Below are 18076 nucleotides of genomic sequence, written 5' to 3' on the forward strand. Positions count from 1 at the left end.
GGTAATAATATAGTAATAGTAGAGCAATATTTGGTCCTATTATGGTTACCTGCAAACAATAAAATGGTTAAATCAGAGCAATATTTGGATTCAAAATGGTGATATGGTGAGATTATTAGGGCACTGATCTGACAATAATGAGGTATAATAGGCTGTTTTCAAAATATTATAGTTGAAAGACGTAACACCATGAAAATCACATGAAAAAGTCAAACATTGGTAGATACCATGGTACAATGTTGAAACCCGTCCCTCTATAGAAACAGGAAACCAGTTACCACGGCAACACCTGCCTCGTGGCACCAACACTTGAGGTTGCATCGGGGTCATGTGCCGGTTGTTTGGCTCCGCAGTGGCAAGGCCACCAGCAGAGGCTCCAGAAGCTGCCGTTGCCTGGGGAAGAATTGTTCTGAGTCTTATTCCCTGTAGAACGGCATATTGTTTTTACGCTCCGTTGTTGTTGTTTTTTACAAAGTTAAAGATTAAATATATATAGTGTTTATTTGTGCTCTTTTAGGGTGCTGGAAGGTGCTTTTTGTTGTACCACTGGATAGAGCAACGCTGTGTTCCCCTCCCCAGTCTTTTTGCTATGCTAAGCTAACCAAATGCAGCCGGTATCAATCTTCTCAGAAGAAAACATGACGACATGTAACAACGTTACACTTTTCCCATCCCTATCGTGGACACCATGGAAATATTTCAACATATCTTAACACTCTCTTTCCTTGAGATGAATGTGAAGGTTTTGCCTTATATGCTCATATTCAGTCCGGTATCTCCATGATACATGTCAAGAGTGATTGGAAATGCCACCCAGAACCAATGACTATTTGAATTTTTTTTAAACAAATCAAAGGAGTGATGGAGACGGGCTTCAGAGACGCCCTCTTATGCTCCAGGGTCAGTGGAGGTTACTCTGGCTACGCCTTGATTCTAAATGGAGGAGGAAGGAGAGCTCTGCAGCCAGGGAGAGGTGCCCAGTGTCTCATTGGTACCCATCTACACGTCTAATGTGACGTACCTAAAGGACACCAAGAGACAAAACCCGCCACAGAAACCGCTGCTGTCTGGCTAGCGCTGCAGAAGTATCAGCTGACCACAGAGCAGCTTCTCTCCTCCGGATGTGAGACACATTGTGTAGTGGATCTTCCCTCATAACGCTCATATTTTCATTGCAAATTGATTGCCTTTTCTTTAATGTGATTTATTTTTGTTCTCATTGGAGGCAGCACAGTTGCCCAGTGAATATACATACATAAGCTTTCATATACAAAAAAAACATATTTAACAGATGCATATCCAGTCAAGGCCACCTCCAAATGTAACAGTCCACTTAGAACAAAATGATATCGATCAACATATCTCATGTCTATAAATACTTCAGTTTGCTTTAGGGAAAGGCTGGTTGAGGTCATTTTATAGTGAATAAAAAACAATCTGTAAAACTCACAGTTTCTTTATGGGACAAGTTTGACAAGTTTATGCTTGAAGTGCCTTTCAAACGCAGTCTCTTCTGGATGCTTGACGTAAGATAAAAGGCATTAATAAAAACACATTACTCATAAGAACAGAATCAGATACATTAAAGTAATACAATACAAAAATTAGCCAAACTAAGTTAAATGAGATAGATATTTTAATTCAGTGATATATTGCTGCTACGACATCTCAATCTGTTTAAGAAAAAAACGAATCAGTCATATAACAGAAGAACAAGAGATGTTTTAGCCATGCTTGAAGCGGCTCTAGGGATAGCAATGTCAATCATTCCAAATGTACATTGACAATGTAAAAAAATAATAATAATCTTGTACAGACATCCGTGGTCCCTGATATTTTTATGCTTTCGTTTTTAAATTTTCATTGTAAGCTGATGTTAGCATTCAGCTCAAAAGCCCCAGCATGTCTGTAGACTCTCATTTAAGATTTAAAAGAGGCTCAAGATCATCGTTCCACCTCATGCATTGTAGATAAATACTTACAGGGCTTCAACAGTGGCCAATTATACTTCCTTTTTGTTGTTGTTGCCTTGAGTTATTTTGTAAAGGCTATTCTCACAGATTTCACATGGTAGACATGTCATTTTGGGACACAACTCCACACGCGTATCCAATTTCCACATTTTGATTTGTCCATTTCTAGCTGATAATTATTTTAGTGCCACGAGTTGAGAAGAGCAGCGTGAGACATCGTATCTTTGTCGTCCACTCAGTGAGCAGAAAGCATAATCCAGGTCCGATGTGCCGTCCTGACCTCCCGTCCTGACCCCCCGTCCTGACCCCCCGTCCCGACCCCCCGTCCCGACCCCCCGTCCCGACCCCCCGTCCCGACCTCCCGTCCCGACCTCCCGTCCTGACCCCCCGTCCCGACCTCCCGTCCTGACCTCCCGTCCCGACCCCCCGTCCCGACCTCCCGTCCCGACCCCCCGTCCTGACCTCCCGTCCTGACCCCCCGTCCTGACCTCCCGTCCCGACCCCCCGTCCCGACCTCCCGTCCTGACCCCCCGTCCCGACCCCCCGTCCCGACCTCCCGTCCTGACCCCCCGTCCTGACCCCCCTCTGGGCGAACTTCTCCTTTGCATACAAACAGTTAGACCAGTTCAAACGCAGTGGAAACGGTCTCCATGCATTCTCAGTGCATGTTGGGAGCCGCGTCAGCGTGGGAGGACAAGAGACCCAGAGCCTCTTGAAGCCTTCTCCGTATCTGTGACGTACACCAGTTCATCTCTCTTCACATAAACATGGCATCATAGTGAAAGGCTCATGGCGAGGGACAGGCAGTTATCATTTTGATCCATGACAACAATAGTTTCTCTCACATCTGTCAGCTACTCGTGTTCAAGGTAAAAAAACAAAACAGTGCAGCTCGAGAGGAGGATTAAAAAGTTCAGAAATGAGTCATACCCAGTATGAAATCTGTTCTTGTACTGTTTTTTCTGCCTGAAAAAAAAAGAAAGCACAAGGCAGACGGCTGATATATTAAAAAAGAATGCTATAATATATCTCGGTATATTGTTATTATAATATACAATATAATATCAACAGCGTTGGTCTTATTCTAAAGGGCCTTTTACATGATACATGTTGCTTTTTAATTTTTTTAAACTTGACCTTAACACCAAACAGATCACCTCTATTTAAACAAATATCACAATCCACACCGACTCTGACCGTCGAGATTTGGTGCCAATGAAATAAAAATGTACTTAACTGACCTGACTACAAATTAAATGGCAAACTTCATATCAATATATGTTTGTTCCTTGTAATGTGTTTCTTGTCTGTTGTGCACTGTGTCTATTGTTGTCTGTATGAATTTTTATTGGCAAATGAGTTTCCCCACTGGGGATTAATAACGTTTTCTAATCTAATCTAATCTATTTATACATCTAGCATTTATGGAACAATATTAGCGTCATCAGAGTCATTTTGAATATATTACTTTTTACATTTTTTTAATTTATTTAAAATTATGATAATGCGTTCTTTCATCTTAACTTTGTTCATCGTGTGTTTTGTGCCCATTTTTTGCCTTTCCGGTGGTCATAGCTGTGGGCGGAGCCATTATGTTTTCAGGTTATCTTATGCATGTCTATCATATTCTCTTGAATGCGATATCTCAGCAATGCCTGCAGGGAATTTGCTTCCATCTGGAAAACATCCACATGGGCTCATGGATGACCTGATTGTTGAAAACATGTTGGTCATAACTCAAGATTTCATGCTGACTATGATTATTTAACACAAAGGTCTAATAAGATACAATTATAAATAAATTACATACTGAACCATTTTCTTTAAACATTTATGACATACTATACCATTGATGTTATGACATTTTCTGTCACCTATTCACGACATTTTGTCATGGCATAGTTATGTAGTACTATATTATTCAAGAGTACAAATAGTATGTTTGATAAACATACTATTTAATTACTTTTTTTGACACACTATGTATGCTTTGATGTTTTAGAACATTTAAGACATATTATACAATGAAACTGTTTACTTTTTTCAACATACTATACAATAATTCTTTTAGGACTTTTTTCTGACAAACTACATCATATACCAACTTTTAATAAGACGACTTTTTGTAACTTTCCTTGACTTACAATACTAGGATTTTGTGTGCCTTTTTTTGGACATCCATCCATCCCTTTCCATCTGCTCCTCCGGGGCCAGGCCGTGGGGTCAGCAGACTTAGGAGCGTATTCCAAACATCCCTCATCCCAGCAACACTTTTTATACCTCGTTTCAGACGTACTAGACAATAACTTTAAATGAATTGAAAGACATTGTATTCTATATGACTTTTGTCGTACTTTTTCAACAAACTGATCTATGACTTTTTTCAAAACAATACACTCTGCCTTTTTTTTAACACACTATACTTTACCTTTAGGCATTTTCTCTCATAGCTATAATACTATATATATATATATATATATATATATATATATATATATATATATATATACTATCATTATATATTATTAAACATGCATTTGATTATCATTGCACAGAATCTTCAAAATGATTGAGTTTCAAATTCAAACATATATTTATTCCATGATAGACTGTAATTGGAAATACTCGACCATTCAAAAGAACGTACACAATTAAGTGCTTTTTTTTTTTTTTTTATGGATGTATTGACAGGAGTTGAAATATCAAGAGCCACATGCAATGGGATTGTGTCCAGTACACAAACAGTGAGTCGATTCCCTCCCCATCATTCTAGATAACATTGAGTGGTCATGTGTGTGTCTCACACTGTGGTCTTAGGACTTTTTTTGTTTAGCCTCTGCGATAACACACATCATAGACAGTCAAACATTTTAGAAACTAAACATATCAGCATCGTCTTTGTGAACCAACTAGAACTGACATGCTCAGTTTGTGCACTGTACTCCTTTGTGGGCTGCATGAGTTAGTTCAATTGATCAAATCAACTACTTTCTGAAATTTCAAATCTTTTGTGTGCAGCATTTCTTATTTTCTTCCATTTTGTGTAATTTGACATCTTCAAACTTAAGAAAAGAAAGTTCAATCGAAAGCGATATATCAATTACTATTTCAAAAATATGAAGGTGGAAGATATGAAGGTTAAAGGTAAGGCCATATAAACAAAGAGTCAATATACTGTATGTCAAATTAAATGTAAACACAATTTGAACTTTAATTATCTGCATTACGAGAACAGAGAATATTGTCTGTTAATCTGTATTTATGGCATTAGGAAATCACTGGAAGTAAATGGAAACACTGAGCATTGCACCGCCCAAAAGAAAAATCACAAAACTTCTTTAGCGCATCAACTTTCCATCAGATTAAAAGTCTTCTGACACCGTTTAATTTTCACCAGCCTGCACATCACCAAATTACATACATGAAAAATGATTAACATTGGGGTACGGGGCGGGGAAATCCAGTCACCTGACAATCTGTAAAAAATAAGGCAAAGTACAAAAATCATAACAATCCATGCAGACATTAAAACATTGCTGAATTTGGCTTTAAACGATCCAGTTTTGACAACAACAAAAAAAAACAACCTTGGTTCTGTGCAACAAAAGAAAAATCAAACACTTATTAACCCAAGATTTCAAAGTGTGACGTGGTTGTCCAGTGGAATGTCGTGATGTTTCCCTTTTGCATCCAGCTGATTGCACCCATTGACTTGTGATGCCAAGATTGATGTGCACAGTGTCTGTGTTGTTGGCTATAAAAGCGTCCGACTGTCTCTGTGAGTCCATCCAGTAGAAATAAGTTAAATGCTTCCCCACGTTGTGTTCTGGCTCTCGGGAGGCGAGCCGTCCCCAGTATGTAGTATAAGTGCCTCTCCCCTTCTCGGTGAAGTCCTCTGGCTGTGGACGAACTGTCTTTTTGGTGACGGCAATGTTCTTTACTGGCTGATGTTGAGGTTCAGTAAGCAACGACCATTGTTCAAAGGCACCATACTTTACATTGGTCTGTGTGTGTGTGTGTGTGTGTGTGTGTGTGTGTGTGTGTGTGTGTGTGTGTGTGTGTGTGTGTGTGTGTGTGTGTGTGTGTGTGCGTGCGTGTGTGGGCCGCACATGGGCACATGCATACATGGAGAAGTAAAACCAGTCAACCAAGTCGATCCCCTCCACTGGCGTCAGTCCACAAGGCATAACCATGACAACTAAGGCAAAATCTCGGAACATTAAAAACAGAACATCTGTCTTTTTTTTCTTTTTTTTTTAACTTTCTTATTTAAGTTTTTCTTCTCTGATTCCTCGCTGCTGCTAAAATCAACTTCCCCCCACAATAATCATTAGTAATGATAATAATCTCTATTCAATAAATTATCTATACTGTACAATTATTTCACCTTGCTTGGACCTGCAACAAAGGGGAGCCTGTTTCAAGCTGTGTCCTCAGTTCAATAAAGCATCTGCGGAGCACACAGAGGCTAACAGCAAGCCACTTCTTTCCCCTCTACCTGTACAGAAATTAAACAGGACACCCTGCCACATAAAAAAATGTACAAACATAAGCAAAGCTGATGCATAATTGAAGATAGAGAAACGTGGTAGAAACACTCACTGAAAAATGAGCTTCCAGCAAAAACAACAACAACAAAAAAAAAATGTTCTTTTTTTTTTTTTTCTTCCTTGTGTTATTTTCCTGGAGAAGGAGTGAGTGAGTGTCACTGAGAGCAGCAGATGGAAGATGGTTCCTGATTTAAAGGGAGCAGTTCGGCATCAGACCCTCACTGAACTCCTTCTTCATCCACGTACGTTGAGGGAAACCATCCAATCTGGAAGATGAAAAAGATTTTAGTGTGTACGTGTAAACAGGGGATGTTAATAGAATCCTTTACCATCCAACTCAGATGTACATTAAGGGCGATAAATGTTTGATCCCACTTAAGTGAATCCATTGTATGTAAAGCATAAATGTAATATCATCTGAGACATTGCCTAATAGTCACTCTCATCGACCAGGGATGTGCATTACTTCCAGATAAGTGAACGGCTCAGATGCAACATCAGCCCTGTTCTAAAGGAGATGCTTGAAGGCTACATAAACTACTCCAGCTGTTGCTAGGCAACACTGTTTCCCACTAGTTGGTATTTATGGAGCATAATAATTGAATTTCTGAAAAATAATTCACTCCTCTTTTCTTTATATATTCACAGTACAACTCAATAATCATATCTGGATGATGACATTTGACCTGCGCTCGTGCTAAAATGTGGTTGGAGAAGTACGCTAATGAGAAGCGCTGCTGCTGTCGGGGCTCCTCGGTGTTTATCTGGAGCAGAGTGACCTTTCAACTGGCTGGGAGATTTATCTGATGAACAGCTCAGATCTGATTACGTTAGTTAACATATTGTAAGTCCAGATTATAGGCGTATGATTATAATAATAACAATGCATGGAGCTGTAACTATTGGGTTCATCTCCGCATGCATGCGCAGCCATAAAGATAATTTCCCCTGCAGAGGCTTCTCCTACGTCCCGTTACGTTGCGTAACTAAGGTTCTATTCCGTGGAGGCTCCGCCCACGAAAGAGCCGTCACTACCGGGTTAAGGGCCGAAGCTAATGCACCCGCTGTGACCCCAAGGGCAACATGTTGACCACGTACAACAGCTCACACATAATAAAAGGCACGGAGGCGCCAACAGTGCCACGGTTAACGCCGTGTCAGCACTTTGAGGGAAGAAAACATTTTTTCACTCTCTTGCCACAGCCCTGCTGATGCAGGAGAGGCCAGCTCTGTACCATAACGGGTACCGATGATGTGCCGATGTCTGCCTCTGAGGAGGGCCGTGGGTCAGGATGAAGCGCTCGTGGAGGCTCCACGCCAGCCGCCTTGACGGAGCGACGCCTTTGCGAGTGCCCACGTGCGCCCAACGAGACGAAGCGTGCACTGGGCCGAGTCGGTAAGACTCTTCGTCTTCTGAGAGAGAGAGAGATTTGCATGGAGCAGCGGCAGTAATTCCCAATTTTGGCGCTAGAGAACAAAACTGGTCACACGGGACGCTCCGAGTCCGCGGACCAATCAGCGTTAGTTTCGTCGTCTGGTCTATTTCCACGTGATGGATGTGGCAAGAAAAATACTGATAGTCTGCTATAAACATAAACATTGAATGATATATTACATGTGATATAAATGATCTCGTTCTGAAAATGATGAAATATGATGAGATATGCATCCCACGCACACTTTTAACGTTTCAATATTCCTAATTCCCGTCCCACAAAATGCATCCGCTGTATTCATTGAAAATAGGCTACATTTTATTTATTTTTTTAAATGTACTCATGCCTGCCCGACACACACACACACACACACACACACACACACTCACACACACACACACACACTGGTGCTGCTGGTTGTGAACAGCAACTATGACTTGGTCCAGTGTGAACCTCGGTTAAGTAGATGTGACCCTTTTCAGCCTAACAGCTCGAGCACTGTTTCCATACACTTGGAGAAATTGTGCTGACGTTGTATGCCAAGTTGTTCCCTGGAAGAAGAGCTGCAGGAACACGGGGATGAAAGGAATGTGTGAATAGACATCTATCAGGTCGACAGACGGGGACTAATCGCCAGGACACGCACGTTCTCGTGGCCGATTGTCAGCGTGTCAGCGTGTGAAAAGGCCCCGTTCATAATGCGCCTTTTGAACAGAGGACCGGTCCAGAAAGTGGGAACAGACCCCTCGATGTCTCTCCAGGAGGGACATGGGGAAATGGCTTCGTGCCCCAGAAGCTCCGTCAGCTCTGTTGTCGGGGCTGCTGTTTCTGCTCAGGGTGACATTCTTGTTCACGACATAAACCTCGAGCCACACTGGTGCGAGCGGTCAGTGGAGCAACGGCCATGTGGGCCCACGCTTGCCTTCGGGAGCAGTGTGGATGCCAGGCTGTGTCCCAGCGGAGGGACCCCTTCTTTGTGTCCCCCTGGACTCTGGAGAGCAGCTCCCGTCCCCGACCACCTTCAACACAAAGCACGGCGCCGGCTTCCGCTCGTCGCTACAGCTCCACCGAAAGGCGAGCGAGCACAAAACTGCCAAGTGGCCTGCGGGGTAAGCACCAGCTCAACTTTTCACAGCTGGGCATGAAGGTCCAGAGGCAGAATGTAGCCCATCTGGCAGCCAGAGCCCAGATGGACACAGCTGGACCTCTTCGGAGCCGAATTAGGGTCTCACAGCTGGGATATGTCACAAAGTGTGGACATAAGAAAGGCCTGGCGGGGGCAAAGTGGCATGAAAAAAAGATCTTCACGACGGTATGAACTCAATAGCAACAGCTTAGAGGGGGAAGCCTCTAAGAACCAGAGAATCAGAAGTGGTCTAGTGATGCAATGCATTTGATCTAACTGACATACAGGAAGTGTCTCTTTCAAACCAACATATCTGAGCATATTGACCCAGATATGCTCTCTTTAAATCGATAGTTTCTTATCACAAATGTATCCTGTCCATATCATGATGTGCACAGAGTGGATACCTAGATGGCCTCATCTGACAATGCTTCAATTGTTACAAAGGATGAAACAATAAAAACACATTTCCATCGAGGTCCTTAAGGAGCAAAGAAAAAGCAAGATTGTGAAATCCTATAATATAATCAAAAGTCGGCAGCTGCAGTCCCTCAACATCAGACGGAACACAGTACGACCCAGATTAGCTGTCCGACAGCAATAATTACCACTTACTCTGGATCCACCACAACACAAAAGGAATAAATAAAAAGCTCAACGATCAATGCCTGCTTTTCATGCCAGACTATTAAACTGGCATATTTCCCAGAAGCCATGCTTTTTATTTCAACCACCTGCTTTGAGAGTGCTTATGTCATAACAATGGTTTAATTTAAGGCTTGGCGATGACGATAAAATAAAATCTACCTCAATATTGATTGTGAGACCAGTTCCCAAAAATGATTACACAGTGAGATGTATTTTGATTTAAAAAAGGAGAAGAAAAATCATCACTCATGTGGATAGAGTGGGAGCAAGAAGAGTTTCAACAAAGAAATCATCACTTCACAGAAATGCAGCCTCATACTAATATACTAATACTCTAATATACTAATACTCGACAGAGATTGCAGCGCCCAAATCGTTCTCTTTCTATGTGGAGTTTTTCAGTCCAGCTCCATTATTATTATCCCGAAACCTGTGACCGTGGAGACATGATGTACTCACTCGTTCGTTGGCCTCTCCCTTCCACCAGCCCTGGTCTCCCCCGATCTTGCTGTAGATTTTGACAATGTCTCCTTCGCGCAGCGACAGCTCTCTCATGTCCCGGGCAGCAAAGTTATACCTGGCCACCGCCGTGCTGACCACCCGAGGCCGTGCAACACTGGGAACGTGGAAACAATGGCAGCTCAGTCACGTTGCCGGAGCTTTGACAGAGGTGAAAGGTCACACGAGACATCCTTGTAACAATTAGTCGTGAATAATGATCGTTGTGAGGAAGGGTCAGTGAAACAAGACGCGGTGTAGTCACACGATGAAAAATGAGCTCGATGGGAAAGGACAATTTGTTTCATCAGGAGAGAGGAAATGGGTTTTCTTTTTCGTGATTTAATGAGGTAGTGTCATCCCTGGAATAACTGAAATGCTCTAGTTAATGGAAAGAAAGCGCCGTGGAGAAGAAGTAATGAGATGGAGATTATGAAAATGACAGTCGATAAGGTGCGGGGGTGGACAACAGGAGCGAGGAAAGAAAAGGAAAAACCCGAGTACCTGACCAAAAGGGAGCGGAGCTTTGAGAGGAGAAGTTGAGGCCCTGCGGACTGAGGAAGGAGAAGTTGTAGGAGGCGCAGGTGGCTGCTGAGAGGAGAGGAGAAAGGGAAATAAAGCTAGAAAGTCAGCGCTGGAGTCAGAGTAGAGTTCAAAAGGAGCAAATATCAGTCGTCTGTCTCGTAAAGATTGGGTTCTGTTATCTCGTCAGCATTTCACTGCTTTAGCGGTATGACTGAAAGTGACAATTTGTAAAAGTATTTAAAAGTATTGTGGGGATTATCAGTGTATGTAAAGGCTTAAAAAGTGTTTTCCGACTGAGTGCAAAGTAAACTACGTGACGAACGCCCAGTTTTTATTCTGTCAACCTTGAATTAAATGGATCACCATACGCTCTTTGCAGCCTCCATTACCAAACTGTCTGTACATACTGGTGCAGGCGGCTTTTAAAGGTTAGGAGAGACGCTGACGGGACGGGTCATGGCTTTTACTGAGAGATGCGTCCTTATTCCACCACACAAATACAGAATGTGTGCTTGGGAACGTAGAGAGAGAGATAGAAAGAGAGAGCCAGAGCCAGAGCACATCATCATAATCATCAAATAATCAATTGTCTCCATTTACTGTACAACTGAATGCAGCCAAAACAGGAAGGAAACAGTGTGTCTGGAAGGGTCAGTCTAGGTCTGCCTCGTAAAGGGGGCTGCCGATTTATACAGCCAGTCCACAGGCTGCTCTGGTTAGCTGACAGTCCTCTTTTCTTATCTATTTCACACTGCTTGACTTTCTATCCATTCCTCTCTGTATGAGTTCAGTGAGTCACTGGCCTGGGAAGGAAAAGAGCACCGGTGAAGACAAAGTGAGTGGGCGGGAGTCTCCTTCCTTGACCACAGCTATGGAAAAGGATTACATTTGTAAGCTGCACAGATAAAGGCAGGTACATACGTTGACATACAATGTGCTATTAGTTGCTGGGCCAAACAACCATTTATTTTCTTTTTACCGCTTATCCAAAATAAGCCTTTACGTCTTTCTCCCTCGCCAATCCGATGTGTTCTGGGTCTGCCCTGCGGTCTCCTCCGAGGCATAAACTACTGCCACAGAGATGTGTCCGGGAGTCATCAAAATATGATTTCCGAAAGCGACTCAACTAACGCCAAAGAGGAGCAGTTCCGCTCACATTTCCTGCCAGACCTCTGAGCTCCTCCCCCTTTTTCTCTCAGGGTGAGCTCAACCACCCTGCACATGTGTTCTCCTTCTATCTGTGATCTCATTCTTTAGGGCCCTTACCCAAAGTGCATGCCCCATAGGGGAGCGTTGAATGTGATGCACAGTCCTGCCACGCTATTGATTATTAAACAGGTGGTGGTAACAACCCAAAATGTGCAGCAGCGCGCCAAGAAAAGACAGAGAAGAAGAAATCTGATAGCCAGTAAACGATGTAAACAATGCTGGATTTAAAAAAAGCTTTGCAGATGTTTCATAAGGAGGGACATGCACTCGACACATACAGGAATCACTGTCCTCAGACTTCATGATGATACCCGATGAGGCGCTTGTCCACCTCCCTCACGCTCATTGGCCGCGAGTCCTCAGCCGTCTTTACCTCACTCAGCGAGTGACTGGTAGATTGTGCCATTAATATAGTGTTAGGGCAAGTATTTACTGTGGCCAAGCTGCGGACTGCAACCGGCTGATATTTGACCCCAGGCTAGAAATCATTCCACTGTCTGCGCCTGTGGCCGGAGAAGAGGCCATTGTGGAGGCTTACCTGGTGAGCGTGTGCTGGCTCGTGTTAGAGAGCGTTCTTTAGATTTGTAGGGGAACCGCAACGTGGTGTCTAACAACTTGAAGCTTTCCTTCAGTGAATGGGCCTGATAGTACTCCACCAGCTCCTGTTATGATACACAGCACAGGAGGATTTAATAAAAAAGGGTAAAGCTCACTCCACACTGACATCCAGGTGCTGGGGGGTATTTTGAGTTGGTATTTAAAGATAGGACTTACCAAAAGACTCTCAAACTTCTTGGCTTCAGTGATGTGAATCCAGTTGTCTTTTTCAATGACTTTGATGTGTTTTACTTCATCATTGAATCTGGAATACAAAATCAGAACTATACCGTTAATACTTTTATCGGAACACATGTTGTCGGTCTCTGTTTCTAGTTGTTGTTATTCTTTTCTCTAATGTGCCTCTGCTGCCTCTCTCAGCGGCTGTCAACGTGACATATTTTGTGGTAATTAAGTCATTTTCACTCGACTGTGGGACATATTGAATCAGTTGTCTGAAAGCTGGTCCCTACAGCCGCTTGGCACCTGCATTAAAGACTTAAAGACAGATCACCGTTCTGCATGACGGCTCCAGTAACAGCTCAAACATCTGTCTTTGTGATGCATTCTCTCAGAAGAAATACATACAAAACAGGATAAAAAGAACTAATTACCGAGTGCTAATTAGCCGCAGTGAAAAGAGGCTCGGAAAAATGGCGACTGGGGGGCGTCCCTTGAGAATGTGTACGTTCCCGTGACGATGATGCGGATTGAGAACCCTCCCCGTGAGACTATCCTTCTCCTGCTTGATGTGACACACTCACTTGATGCTGATGGCGAACCTCTCCCGCCTCGGCCGTCCTCTCTCTGATAAGGTAGGTCCCGCTGCTGTGGGACTTCAAAGGTTATCGGCCTGCTGCGCTCCATGTTGCCTGCGAACCTGGAGAGGGGCGGAGAACAAAAGCCTCGTCACCTTCAAATGCAAAGTCACGTTTGACACGGCGAAGGCTCGACAAATTGTCGACATCAAACGGCGACATTGATCTTTTTTTATTGCGGTCATGCTTTGGGGTGAGGTAGTTTTTTAATTGAACGAGCGCATGTTAACAGTATGCTCGAATTAAGATGAATAAAGCGGAAGTAATTAAAGGATAGTGACCCGAGGACAATAGCAGAGTGTGCATGAGGATGAAGTCCACAATCTTCAGAAGTTAATGGTCTTACCAAGGGTATCCATAGTAGTCGGATTCCCTTGAAGACTGCCGGCTGGATAATGACTGAAAGGGCTGGAACAAATGAATAACTTATAATAGAATAACGCATTTAAAATGCACACTAAAGAGGAAAAGGCCCTCAGAGAATCAAAAGCTACTGTATTGGATCTCTTTACATGCACCCCTGCTGGACGTGGATGACTCACCTTTGGGTCCAGACAGGGTTTCACACAGGAACTAGGGAAGAAGCCGCTCTTCTGCGTTTGTATCAGCTTTCCCTGCAAGAGAGCAGGCGAGGCATGTTTATGCGTGATGAACGTCACACACTGAGGCAACTGAAAATAGAATACAAATATGATACAAATGCATGAGAAGATGTGGACAAAAAGTCAGATGATGGCCCACAGTGCTGGCTTTAACTGACACACTGATGCCCGGTGTTGCACCGACAGAAGAAGAAAAAAAAGAACACATCTTGACAAGTTCAGCCAGATATTAATCATGTGATTATTAATAAAATATCAATTTCTCAAGCTGTATATCATAATATTTTGAAAAAGACAGGAGGATTTTACAGCAAATCTCTATACGCCTGACTATAGAGCAGCTTGCTCCCCCATAGTGCTTGTTTACACGCTTGTAATGCAGCCATATGAACAGAAAAGAACCGAAGTCCCTGAATCACAACCACCAAAATGCCCCTCGAGAAGTGTCATGTCCTGGTTAAAGACGCACAGAAGTCTTTAACTTGCTTATAGAAATCAGAGGAATGACCACCTGCTAATATTCATAATCAGAATACTGTAAAAAACAAGACTGTGACAGTGAGCGACAGCTGTGTGAAGCTGAACTCAGTCAGCTGGTGGCCAAGCCAAGTACTGTTTGCTGTAAGTTATTTCATTTATTCAGAAGAATCTGAATCTGATTGCCCAACTATGCCGACACATAACGTGTAATTGTAATCCAGTTCTGCGGGAAGATAACCTGCAATATTGATTTGTGGCACGTTAACTCTCTTGAGGCGATCAAAGAAGGCAAAGGAGGTGTAGCTAATTATCAAATTCCAGCAAATGTAAATGATGATATTAAGCTTAATCGAGAACATATGGTTGTAGTGTCACGTGTGTGAATGCTGTGAACACGGGTCATGTGACCTCCCATGGGGATCCCTCTTGACCTGGATTCGGAGGGCTTTTCGAGAAACGTTTGACATTTGGGGAAAAGAGCTTTGCTTTATTGTCGAGATCGAGAACAATCAAGATTGACATTCCTCTCGTGTCTGTACGCTAAATACAAGGCGACAGCCAGCTCACTGGAGCATACATGTTCAATTAGGGGGGAACAGCTAACCGGTCTGTCCAAAGGGAACAAAACCCCAGACACCAGCACCACCTGAAGCTCCAATAATTAAGTTGTGGTTTTACAAGGCTCATGTGCTACTTCTTGGGCTCGACACTGACGTCCTGGAGTCTCCGCTGGTTTCCTGGCAACCTCACAGTGATTACAAGACTCAGGGGAAGTCACGGCCCCCAGCAAGAAGAAAAAAAAAAAAAGGTTTGTAAGGATTAAACAGAGAGACGTGTAAGCTCTTTTTCCACACATCCCACACGGCTGAGACTTCATGTTCAGATGTGAGCACCTCGAACATCTTTAGGCTAAACTCATCGATTCGTTTAGAAAACCAAAGGCACACATTGCCATATCCAGTGGACTGCCGTACCCTCCCACCACGTTGGTGTCAGGATCCCCCTTCAGCAGCTCGATGAAATCCCCCGTCTGGAAACAGAGCGCCGTCTGCTCGTCGGGGCCGGCGTGCCGTGGTAGTTCCTCACCGCCACCATCTTGGACCCTGGAACCGAATCCAGAGTAGCAGTTAGGTGGAGGACAGAGTGCGGCTCGCTGTGGCTCCTACTTAGGTTTCACATTGGGATTTAATAGATAAAGGCCAGCATTGAATGGCATTAAGATGGTGCCCACTGAGCGATGCAGTGGTCTAGGGTCTATGGATATATAATATACACAACATCAAGGACTCAATCGCTCCACGAGTTTTCGTTGCATGGGTGTCCCTTCTTTCAGTCCACTTTTAAGAACCTTGTGAGGACAAAAATGTGAGAAAACCCCCCAAACATTACAAAGAGCAACTTGGTATTTTTGTTTCTCATCCTTTCCCTTCCCGACCGAACCACTGCATTTTTCATCTCAAGATACTGGAGAAAAAGTATGATCCGTCTCATCTTAAAGGTCTAATGTTTTTGAATTTGAAGTAATAATGTTGTGCAGCAGCATCTCTATTCGTCTGTGCATTGCCACTCGCGTGGTAGATCATGTTATGCTCGTGCGTCATGGATCTGTCCACTAGATGGCAGTTAGAGAACTGTGCAGTTCATTAACAGATGTGTTTTTTAACAACCGTGGAACATGACAGCTCACAGAATATTTCACTCTCACATGGAAGTGTTCTCTGTCATGTTTAGGTGACAGGAAGTGATCTTACCTGATGGACACTCCAGGCTCCTTTAAGAGAGAAACAAATACTGGATCAACAATACTATTACAAACCTATATCTTACTTGTATCATTTTAGAATATTTTATAAATGCAACATCAGGGATAAATGGCAATTGGAGGAAGATATAATGCTAACACTGCTACAGTTTGTCGAGTAGTGAAGATCTACTCACCAATGTCATGAGGATCTAAAACAAAACAAAAGAAATAGGTGTCTGTCAGGGATTTTTTGAGTCAAACAATCATCATGATGCAGTTCATATATTAATATTCTTTGATCAATATGAAGGTGATTTCACCATGCTTGGCTGTATGTTGACAAAAAAGCAGTACGAATAAAGCGGAAGGAGCCAACTATGCGCCCGAGCCCATTGTTTTTCATCTATCTGAACCTCAGTCAACATCCGTGTGTCCTCTATCTGGGGGTCGAGCCCCCCCCTCCAGGCATCGCTAGATAAAGCTGAGATGAATCGGTTGTCAGGTGAATGGAGGGAAAGATAAGCTAAACAAAATCATATTTTTGGTTTCTATTTGTGAATAAATTGGATAATGTTTTTTTTTTTTTTTTAATCTCTTTCGGGCTCTAAACTCGCCAGACAACAACAATGGATAATCCCCCCCCCCCACCCCCCCCCCCGTCCCACAGGAACCCAGCCCCCACTTTTTTCCTGCTGGACAAAGAAGCCTTCCGAGCAGGACACGATGTTTACACTTGTGAGAGTAATGACATTTCACAATCATTCTTAATTCGGTTCCAAAAACACAACATCATAACCGTCAATGACGTTCTGCCACGACAACAATTGATTACCGATCCCATCCAAACATTGGCTCGGCCCCTCGCGCCTCGATCTTTCTCTCAAAGGTGAACCGGTCTTCTACCCGGAGGACACTTACTGATTTTACAGATGGTGATGACTTCCAGGCACTCTTTGTGTGCTCCTGTTCCACAGTGAGAGCAGTAGTAACCCTGATAGAAGATTGCCCCTGGAGGACACACACACACACACACACACACACACACACCACACACACCCACACCACACACAAACACACACAACACACACACACACACACACACAACACACACACACACACACACACACACACACATCAGAAATGCAAAATGGAAACCGTTCTCAGACACAAATTAACCCTCTGGTAAGTTACAACACACAAGGGGAGCAGCTGCTTGTAGCAATCAGCCTGCGATGGCGGCTACAAGCGCTCCATCGTTTCCACTCTGTTGATCCTTAAAAAAAAAAAAAATATGGACTCGACTGGAGAGTAGTACAGTATTTGTCACACTGTAACGCCGCATGCCTCGCACACACCGCCACGTTCAATAGCCAGTGCCATAAATCACAAGGGGCATCCCGCTGGGGCTGCAGGCAGTAATTAGCATCTAGCGGGGAGCGAGAACGCTGGTCCCGCGCTTTTCTGCTGGCTCGGCGAATTTAGGTCAGAACAAAGCCGTGGGTCAATACACGGAGTGGAGTTCAGCCGGGGACCGATTGTAATGGAGGTGGAAGTGGCGATTTCGGTGGGAGCGCTCTCACATGGGGAGGAGGACACTAGTTGGTGCTGGGTGGTGGAGGGTGGGGAGGGGAGGGAGGGGGAGGGGGAGGGGAGGGAGGAAGGAATGTTTTAAAAATAATCATCAGTCAGCCTCGGTCAACATTTTGTGTCGGATATTTCCCAGAGATGCTTTTGACGATGATGATGTCCACGTTAGCCAAACACAGATTCCCTCTGTGGCTCTGTTTGTTTGTGTGTGGCTGAATTTCTCTTCAGTTGAGCACTTCAGCTCTTCTTCACTCGAGAGGTTTCAACTTAACCCGACTTTGAT

The 18076-nt window shown here is 43.6% G+C and overlaps 1 protein-coding gene across 1 annotated transcript in view; it reads right to left on the bottom strand.

Moving 5' to 3' along the window:
- Positions 1 to 5159: 5159 nt before the first annotated feature.
- LOC117740356 (guanine nucleotide exchange factor VAV2-like) overlaps positions 5160 to 18076 on the bottom strand; it is a 164120-nt gene continuing 151203 nt past the window's right edge. The window contains 14 exon segments of the mRNA XM_034546712.1: positions 5160 to 6789; positions 10193 to 10351; positions 10740 to 10822; positions 12504 to 12627; positions 12740 to 12827; positions 13327 to 13349; positions 13351 to 13405; positions 13407 to 13442; positions 13727 to 13788; positions 13923 to 13994; positions 15356 to 15364; positions 15448 to 15509; positions 15512 to 15624; positions 17121 to 17214. Of these exon segments, the coding sequence (XP_034402603.1) occupies positions 6742 to 6789; positions 10193 to 10351; positions 10740 to 10822; positions 12504 to 12627; positions 12740 to 12827; positions 13327 to 13349; positions 13351 to 13405; positions 13407 to 13442; positions 13727 to 13788; positions 13923 to 13994; positions 15356 to 15364; positions 15448 to 15509; positions 15512 to 15624; positions 17121 to 17214 (1028 nt within the window). The 3' untranslated portion in view covers positions 5160 to 6741.

This window comes from Cyclopterus lumpus, chromosome 12 (assembly GCF_009769545.1).
Source record: "Cyclopterus lumpus isolate fCycLum1 chromosome 12, fCycLum1.pri, whole genome shotgun sequence".
Taxonomy (NCBI): domain Eukaryota; kingdom Metazoa; phylum Chordata; class Actinopteri; order Perciformes; family Cyclopteridae; genus Cyclopterus; species Cyclopterus lumpus.